This window comes from Trachypithecus francoisi, unplaced genomic scaffold (assembly GCF_009764315.1).
Source record: "Trachypithecus francoisi isolate TF-2019V2 unplaced genomic scaffold, Tfra_2.0 Lachesis_group0, whole genome shotgun sequence".
In the NCBI taxonomy this organism is placed as follows: domain Eukaryota; kingdom Metazoa; phylum Chordata; class Mammalia; order Primates; family Cercopithecidae; genus Trachypithecus; species Trachypithecus francoisi.
This window is the reverse complement of record NW_022681453.1, coordinates 144,498,375-144,508,135: the sequence shown is the minus strand read 5'-3', so window position 1 is coordinate 144,508,135 and position 9,761 is coordinate 144,498,375. Positions and strand designations below refer to the sequence as shown.

Genomic DNA, 9,761 nt, shown 5'->3' with positions numbered 1-9,761 from the left:
GGCTAAATCTGCTCAGAAAAAAAAAAAAGTATGATAGTTCCTAGACCCACTCATTAGAAAGCTGTTAGAACACACGTTATCACTGTCTGTCCACAGGTGTTGAAGTGACAGAACTGGATGTCAAGACAACTACACTATACATTTAAAAAAAATTTTCATAAAATATTCTAGTGTATTGGTTTTCTTCATAATTCTATGCATTTTATGTATTTATGAACACTATTCTTCGAAGATGTCTGTAGGCTTCACCAGCCTGCCAGAGGGACCGTGGTACACAATAGGCTGAAATCTTCAATCAGGGGCCACCCACCTCAGGGCAGCTTGCCCATAGGAGGAGCTCTGCTGTCTAACAACTGGTTATGCTTCTCTATAAATTTGCTTGTCTATCATCCAGACCAATGAACTCCAAAAACAGAACATTTCTATAGAAAATTCCCAATAAGTCCGGGAATCCTGTCACTTCAAAGAGCCTAACCCTGTAAGTAAGGAGAAAAATGCTTGTTACCCTTCCAGGCAGGCTGATACCTGCAGCACGTGGTAGAAAGGATCACTGCCTAACTGAGGTGATGATCCCACAGGTACAGCAATGGCAATTTACAGACAGCAGAGAAAGAGGATGAGGGAGAGAGAGTAGGATAAAGAAAGGAAGCCGTTAGCAACAGGGGCCACATAACCTGCAAATTGGGAACAAAAAAGGGGGGAGAACAAAAGAGAACTTTAAGGACAATGAAACTAAACAACAACAAAATGGTAGTGAATACTTTATTGTGTTGTAAACAAGTTAGTTTTGAAGGTATTTCCTCATGGTCCTCCTGCCCTCACTCCTCCCCCGTTCCTATGACGCTGATCAACTGCTTTATTCAGTTTCCCATCTTTCTTCTGGCCCAGTCTTCTCAGCCTTTCTTTTTTTAAACACGTGATCCCTAGTACTCGTCTTTGGAGGACAAAGGGCTTTCCATATGCTGGGAAAATTTGAATCTCATAGTACTCACAACAACTAGCAGCATTGTAAGTTTTGATGCATTCATTTGGATTGGAACATTCTCAATCAGTCCTTCCACTCTAAGTAAATATTTGTTTCTCACAGAACACAAGGCAATTCAAAGGGCCTCTTGTTAGAGATTTATAGGTGTATGAATGGGAAACATCATACAAGCAGTGAAAACAAAAATCTTTCCAGGTTGTCGGATTTTCTCCCTCTTGGTCTTATAAAAAGCAACTAGACATCTTTAATTTAAAAAATACATGCACATATATACAATAGTGATTGGAATGTTATTTTTATCCAAAACATTATAGAGTTTATCTGAGATATACTGAGGACTCTCACTCAGTCTGTAAATTACCCCCAGAGGGTGGTTTGTTTCCTCATTCCTTAAAAGAAAATAGGTTTACCAAATGTAAACACTGACATCCTGTGAAGATGCCAGTCTTTATAGGCCTTTGTAAAAGTAGACTATGGGGAGTATGTTACACTAGTACAAAGTTTTACAAATGAATGAATACAAGTGAAATATATAAATTACAACAAAATAGAGGAAGATTGTGGCTCTGTCCTGGGGTGGTTCTTTTAGCAGTCATATTGCTGTAAAGAAAATAAAATACCATTAGGTTATAATCACGATAAATAATGATGACATTTTAGTCCTTTAAATTCCTATTTTAAGCGAACATAAACACATAAACAAACGGACCTCAGCTTCAGCAAAGCTTAGGCCAACCTTACTTAGGGCTGAGACAATGCTCACGAAATGTTTCCTAAACAAAACCGGATCCCTTGTTCTCCATGAGTAAAAGCCGCAGAAAGGGCCCATGGAAACTGCAGGATACTGATGCTGTGTTGCTTTCAGTGCATGTGTGTGGGGTTTTAATCTTAGGGATTTAAAAGATAATGCCATGGAAGTTTCACACTGGTATGAGCTCAATGTGGGTAACCTTTCAAGTTAAATGCTACCGAGTTATAGACCTGACTCTTCTACGTGAAAAGCTCTGCCCTTTGAAAGTGTCTTTTGTCCTATAAACAAAGGTAACAGATCTTCCCTGTAGTATCTGGGAAGAAGCCATCCCTACAGCGACTCAGCTGGGAAACCCAGTGTATTTACTACCCCAAATCAGAGGAGAGTATCACTCCCTGCCAAATCACTTCAGCCATTTTGGTCATCAGCTCTTTATGCTTGTCCCCAAAATGTACTGAGTGAGTGCATTTAGTACAAGAAATCACTTAGTTTGAACTCTGCCTTGTATGAAATTCAAGGCTAAAGGTAAGCTGCATTACAGCAATCCCCAGAGGATACTTCTCTGCCCTTCCCCAACCATATTGCTTGAAAAAAGCTCTATATTGAAGGTTTCCCACCCCCTTATTTTCTTGGAAATTTGCCAAAGAAATTATTAATCTTACTATACTTGCCTGATAAGGAAGACTAGATTTCATTTTAACTTTCCCCCAAAATTACAGAAAGTTTCCTTTTATTTTCAGCAAAGTTTTTCATGGTGGCAATGGACTTTTAATTTTCATTAGGTTTTCATCTTATTTTTAAAAGAAAATTAACAGATCTGGCACCAGAGGAGTAAATGGTTTGAAAAATATAAGACATAAAATAACCCTCTCAAAGATAGAATCAAAGCTGGACTGACATCAATTCAATAATATATATATTTTAGGAGGATATAGAAACAAGAACTTTCACTGCTACAAACAAATACATTTTTTTCCTCCTAAATCATATCAGGAAACAAGTGCTTCCTGGTTTTCTTTCACAACGAAAGGCTTTTCATGAGCTGCTGTTCAAAGGCTGCTAGTGATTCTCCATACTTACTGCTTAGGCATTTTTATGACTCCTTATTAGGAAGGAATTGCAGAAAATCCAGCAGAACAGCAAGTGTGGAATAAAGGTTAAATGTAGGAGCTTTTGCATAAAATGACTCAGGGTTTGAAGCCTGTCATTTCCTGAGTAGGTGTTCTCAAGCCTATTGCTTAATATTTGAGTCATAGTCTTATCTGAAAAATGGGTTTAGTATAGTGCCTGATGCATGCAATGGTTGGCTATTACTTATGTATACTAGTTGGGAATATGACAGCAAACAAAGAGTAGACATCGCTTTTTTTCTGTCTCTACAGCCAGAGCAGAGGCAGTGAATTAGATCCTGAAGGGAGCGCTGTGTCTATGGGCAGCGTGTTCCTGTGTACATAAAACCAACTGCAAAGAACTAAGACAATCCTGTGACTGTAAGACTTGAGGAAGCTTGTTACTGACAGCTAAAGTGAATGCTATAATTGTGTTGCTACAAAGATGATATCAGAATAAATGCTGGTAGGTCGAGCATGTTTGGTTTTGCCTTTTTCTTTATGATGAAAACAATGGTATATTAACACCAGGGCCAGACTACGACATTTTTATGCAGGTTCTTACCTGTTGGCGAGAGCAGCAAAAGCCACATATGCCTCCAAGCACTCCATTTATTACTTGAATAAGACACAAGATGAATTCAATTCCACCAAGAGCCAAGAGGATAGAAAACAGAGATACATTCCATTCCACAACGTGCTTGGGTTCAGTGCACTGGGACCATGTGGAGGTATCCAGAAGGTACCTGTGGGTAAAAAGAGAAACTTCTGACACATGGCCATACTTAAGGGGATACTTCATAAACTACTTTTGTTTGGCGGTTTTTCATTCAGAAAAAAAAGAATGAATTTTTCAATATCCTGTGTAAGTTTCTTCTAATGCATGTCATTCCATAAAATGGAGGAAGTTAGCCCAGATCCTACTATAATGATAAACATAAAATTATAATTTATAATTTTTGACCTCTAATCTAAAGGATTACATGGTCAGAAATTCTCACCTTATAATGATGTTTATATTCCCTAACAGACATCTGAATTCTTATAAACAAAAATAAAAATGCAGAACTGTATTTATGCTGTATTTAAAGCTAGGTAAAATTCATGTATGTGTATGGAAGTAAACTATGAGCAAATGCGGAAAAATGAAAATAATTCATGTGCTAACGTAGAGTAATTATAGATGTTTTTAAAAACTGTTTTCCAATTTTATTGTTGTTATTGATATAAAGATGGGTATTTGTATTCAATATTGAGTGAATACTTAGAAAATACAATCTCTTTAGGCTAGTTTTTTTTTTACTTTAAAATATTAATTTAGATCATTTTGTTACATCTCAATTTGTTACTTTTGAAAATTTTCCAAATTCTGGCTAGTTTGGAGATTTAATATGCTAGAATTTTTCAGTTGAGACCTTTGGAACAAAGCTATTTTTTGCTTTTAAGGAATAAATTAATTTGCAACATGAAGCACAGGGATTAAACCTAACTAATTTGATAGTTCTTTACTTTTTTTTGAGACGGAGTCTCACTCTGTTGCCCAGGCTGGAGTGCAATGGCGTGATCTTGGCTCATTGCAACCTCTGCCCCCCAGGTTCAAGCCATTCTCCTGCCTCAGCCTCCCAAAGTGCTGGGATTATAGGCGTGAACCACCACGCCCGGCTGATTCCTCTTCACTTTCATGATGCTGTGCCCAAGGGTCCATAATAGCAGGTAGCACACTGCATTCACTCATTCAACAAAGATTATTGAGCACTCGGTATGAGTCTGACACTGAGCCAGAGCTGGGGATATAATGGAGCACAGAACACGGGCTCTGTCCTGAAAGAGCATGGCTTCTAAAGGAAGAGACAAGTCACAAGTAATCTCAATGCAACAGATATGCTGATCAGTAAACAAAGTAGGGAAGAGCCACAGAGGAAGGGCATCTAACCTAATCCAGGGAGAACACCTGCTTATATATCTATTCAATAAGGCTGAGCTCCATGAAGGTAGGAGCCAGACCTATTCATCATTGTATATCCAGCCGCTAGAATACTATCTGACACACAATAGCCCCTCAACACATTTTAAAAGCAGTTGAATGATAAATAACAACATGAAGTTACTTTGTGAAATATCCGCAAACCATACTGAGGTGATATCTGACTACAGATTATAGGATTTAGTCAATTTTATAAATACCTGGATATTCTTCCAGTATGAATTCTACTTCTGATAGCTCTCCTAGAATTTCAGCCTTTGCTAAAGAGTATTTGGATTCTTAACGAAATATAATACAATCATGTGGGGAAATCAAGGTTTGCCTTGATTCCACAAAGAGGCCTGGTATAATTCTTTTCTCATCACGACTTCCTGCCACAACAGAACAAAGGGGCTTGGAATTTGAGACCTAACTTTAGAATCGTTTATTGAGCCAATCAGAGATTATAGTTGTTCATTTCAAAAAAAGTTCTGTCTTTGTGGCCCTGTCTTGCTGCATGTCAGCAGAACAAAAATCTGTATTTTCAGGTTGCAATGTAAAAAAAATTCTTTGGCTCTACCTGACTCCCAGGCAACTAACCTGTGGCTTGTGACTGTTAGTTATTTCCCATATTGAAATCCTTGGACAGTTTTAAATGAAGAATGACGTAGAAGAGAAGGAAGGTTTCTTGTAGAATCCATGGTGGATAATGGGAGGGGCAAACAGTCAAATAGCTATAAAAACCGTTTAGCAATACTACCACCGCTTCCTGCTTTATGGCTGCATAAGTCATGACTTTTCTTAGAAGTATGTTTGTGCAATAGTTTTGTATGTTTGTACATATGTGAATAGCCATTTTCTACGAGTACATCCAGTATATTCTGATAAAAGATGAGTCATGATTGATCACAGTTTTGAACATCAAAATTTCAAACTTCCATAAGTATCAATTTTCCTTCAAAGGCTACCATTGGGTTATGTTTATTGTAAGGTAGTAGATAATATTAACAGTTAACAGTGGCAGTTTCTCACGACGTGGCAGCCTCTGTGGGGAACATTTTACATATTATTTTATTAATTCTCATGACAATTGCAATTGATTTTGTTTTGCCAGTGGAGTAACTGAGATGCAGAGAGCTCAGTTCACCTTTTCCTGTAGGTAAGTGCAGAGCTGGGATTAAACCTAGGTAATTCAAATTCATGATCTCATAACTATGCTAAATTTATGAGATTCATATATCCTCACTACATCCTTTAAATTCATGGGACAAACACTCTTGATAATATAATTCATTATTAATATTATTTTTAATCATGAATCTCAAAACTAAACCTTTCAAAATTCATTCAGAAAGTTGAGTAGGGAAAAAGTAAACTCAGAATCAACTCCTGCTCAAAGAAACATGTCATTCATTCATCACCACATACATCCATTTCTATCAGCTGTGCTGTTTCTGTTCTTGATAACTGATAGAAAAAATTAGTATCAACATAGAACGGTGGAACAGCACCAATTATCCTGATATTACAATTGTGAATAGGCCTTACTTATATAGCTTAGTAACTAAAAAAGGGAGCATTGTACATAGTTCATATGTTTTATATGAGTGTATGTGTATATAGGGGTAAGGGCATAATTTGCCCTGGGTTTGGGTTAAATTCATACAGTTGCCATTCTTGTTATATATGGATTCTGTAATACCTTCTTATAAGACAGTAAAATGTATTACACGTAATCAGACAATTGTTCTGGTATAATGTATGAAGTAATTGAGATGTACTGTGTGAACACAAACTCTACATCTAGACTGCCTGGGTTCAAATGCTAACCACCGCTTTCTGGCAACGTGACCTGGAATGAGTTACTTCATCTCTCTGGGATTTCGTTTCCTCATCTTTAAAATAGGAAGTCACTTCATAGGGTTATTATGAGGACTGAATTACTGATTCTATTCAAAAGCACTTTGTATTTGGGAAGCTGAGGAAAGAATATTGCTTGAGCTCAGGAGTTAGAGGCTGCAGTAAGCTATGATTGTGCCACTGCATTCTGGCCTGGGTGACAGATCAAGACCCTGTCTCTGGAAAAAAAAAAAAAAGAAAGAAAGAAAGAAAGAAAGAAAAGAGAAGAAGCATTTAGAACTTGTTTAGGTCAGGGACTGGGCATCCATCCTTGGATACCTATTGCCTAAACCATGCCTGAGTCAGTGAGAATAAACAGTGGCTAGGTGGGTGGATGGATGGATAAGTGGATGCCTATCTGGTTTGATGGAGCTGCCACTATATACATGTGGTGGATAAAAATGTGTAGCGATGTAGAGAATAATTACATACTGGCCCTCGGTGCTGGCAAAGGTGTAGTTCCACTGGCCGAAGGAATCAAGACATAGTGGTCCTTCTGCCAAGCCGAGGGCTGCCACAATGACACAGTAACCAGATCCTGCAATTCCAATGAGAGCAGCCAGTACAGAAGAAAGCATCTAGGGAAAAGGAGAAACACAGGAAGTGAGCCACAGAATGCCACAGCTACACCTTAGGAGTCATTTTCACCACCAAGGCAGGAGGACCTACCGCACATCGTTTGCCACAGTTTTCATGGCCACAGCAGCCACAGCAGTCATCCTGTTCCAACCCAATGAAGACAAATGCTGGCAGGAGCATCTGGTTAGGAAACAAACAAAGTCAAGTCATTAACTTGCCCAGGCTCATATGGGTCGGGTTAGGCATCTCTCGGTAAAATATATTTATTTCTATTGATGTTAACTGGCTTTGATGAGGTTGACCAAGTATCTCAAAGAATGTAAGCCTCTGAGGAGAAAAAAAAAACATCTAAATGTCATATCTGCTTGTTTTCAAGTAATCTGTCAAAACACTTTTTAGGGTGAGGGTGTAACATGGGAGGAGTAAAGTAATAAACTATAAATGTGTTTATTCCACAAGAGTTTGTCATACAGTCCTAGATACAAATTCTGTTTTGGAAATAGTAAACCCTTTTATTAAATCTAATTTTTTCCCCTTGTAAAATGCAGAAGATACCAACAAATCTTTAATAGAATAACTGAAACTTTTTTGTAAATGGGAGACATGAAAGCTATATATAATAAATATGAACTGCTTCCTTGATTGTACAAATGCATAGTTTTAACTTAACATTATTAAGCTCTTAAGATAAAGTAAGCATGAAATACTTCAGGTTCAAGATCGAAAGAAACTTAAGTGTGATGTTATGTTTAAGACAAATAATCATGTTAACAAGATAATAATGCTTAAATCTCAGGCAGACGGGCACAGTGGCTCATGCCCGTAATCCCAGCACTTTGGGAGGCCAAGGTAGGAGGATCACTTGGGCCCATGAGTTCAAGACCAGCCTGGGCAACATGGTGAAACCCCATCTTATTAAATAAAATAAAATTAAATAAAATCTCATTAAACAGATAATTTAGGGCAGATTTGCCATGTCATAATCAGTGTATTAGGTTTAAACGTTTTAGTATCTTTTACTTGATTAAGAAAATGTATCATGTATGGTGCCATTCCATAAAATTTTTCTTTAAAATTTTTAATCTCAGTACTTTAAAGTAGCAAACTTAAGTTTGTTCACATTCTTTCCATGCTGTGGTTGAAGCTAATGCTTTCAGCTCCCAGGATGGCAGAGAATTTCCTTTCACTTCAATCAAAAACAAATCTTGGAAAAAACAACACATTCCACTGTTAGCTTCAGACACCGACCTGCTGCTAACTGTAGGGTTTTTCCAAGATGCCACACCCCAGCCTTACATAAAGGAGAAAGCTTAGAGTTCTTTTAAAATAGCAGTGCACTCACAATTCATTATTTTTCCCTATCACAGATGGCTGAAAATAAACAGTAGAGAATTTGGATTCAAAACTGTTGATTTAGGCAGAGAACCAGCCAACCCCTCCCGGCTCCCCGGAGCAAATGTTAAATGACTACCCACTCTAGCAGAAACTCTATATATAGTCTCTCAAATCTGATTTAAGAACGAATATCTGTTTCCTACCTATAGAGTTTAGCAAAAAGGCAGTTCACTTTTAGTTGAAAGAGAGTTTTGTAAAACAACATCTAATAAAATTACTAGGCTATACTGTACTTACCTCACTTTTGTATAATCTGCTTTCAAAGGAATGAACAACAAAAAAGTGTCCCTTGATTTGGAAATATGCATTACAAAAAACTTTCCATGAAAATACATAATTAAAACATCTAGGAAACAGGAGAGAATTCAGTAATAATCCTGAACGACTTACCAGCAGGCCCCCTCCTACGATGCCAGAAAAGAACCACACGAAGCGGCTGAGGTGGTTTTCGGAGGCATACCTTGTTTCCCCATTGGGAAAGTAAAGCAAAATATTAGCTGTAATGCACAGGAGGGCGAGCCCCACCAGAGAATGTCCGATGCATCGTGCACACTTCCCGTAGCACATGGTGGTCTGCTAGGTTTTCTCCCCTTTCTCTTTGTCTTCAGCTCAGTGATACCCCAAATTAGATGAAAGCGTGCCCGTCTGGTGGAGAAACCAAACACCACTCTCAGCCCATTCCTGCTACCTCTTAAATACTGCGATTCTTAGTCACTGAGTGGATGAGGTACTTTGCTTTCATTGGTCCTAATGGCAGGCTCTGGCTGTGGTGCGAAGAGGCAGGGGGAATGTCCCGCCCTTCAGACGAAATCCTTGGGACAGGCAAAACCAGGGGCAGGACGTGAGAAACAGCCTCAGTTATAGGCAACAGGGAAAATGATTAATCTTGAACAAGGCATTGACTGTGCAACTCCTCCACAAGATAAAGAATCAACAGGAAAGCCTAACATGACTTTCCAGTAACTGCCAAGTGTCTGAGATGCGACAGCCCTGGTTGAGGCTTTGAAAGACAGTGGGCTGTGCCCCTGCTCCATGCAGCTGTCTGGACAGCTTCCAGTCTGAGAGCTCTGTGTTCATTTT

General features: G+C 38.4%; 1 protein-coding gene across 1 annotated transcript; it reads right to left on the bottom strand.

Annotated features, from left to right (window-relative positions):
* Positions 1-748: 748 nt before the first annotated feature.
* TM4SF1 (transmembrane 4 L six family member 1) lies at positions 749-9,521 on the bottom strand. The gene is made up of 5 exons (XM_033212349.1): positions 9,072-9,521; positions 7,377-7,466; positions 7,140-7,285; positions 3,411-3,591; positions 749-1,585 (listed from the first exon to the last, which is right to left on the bottom strand). Exons 1-5 carry the CDS (start codon positions 9,246-9,248, stop codon positions 1,571-1,573), a joined length of 609 nt encoding a protein of 202 aa, XP_033068240.1. The 5' UTR covers positions 9,249-9,521; the 3' UTR covers positions 749-1,570.
* Positions 9,522-9,761: the final 240 nt, after the last annotated feature.

What these genes read in the sequence shown, in the direction of transcription:
- TM4SF1 (XM_033212349.1), bottom strand. Translation starts at nt 9,248, where the DNA reads ATGTGCTACGGGAAGTGTGCACGATGCATCGGACATTCTCTGGTGGGG. An exon ending in TCGTAGGAGGGGGCCTGCTG is followed by an intron (nt 7,467 to 9,071) that starts GTAAGTCGTTCA and finishes TTTCCTAACCAG; the next exon opens with ATGCTCCTGCCAGCATTTGT. An exon ending in TTTGCCAGCACCGAGGGCCA is followed by an intron (nt 3,592 to 7,139) that starts GTATGTAATTAT and finishes TTTTACCCACAG; the next exon opens with GTACCTTCTGGATACCTCCA.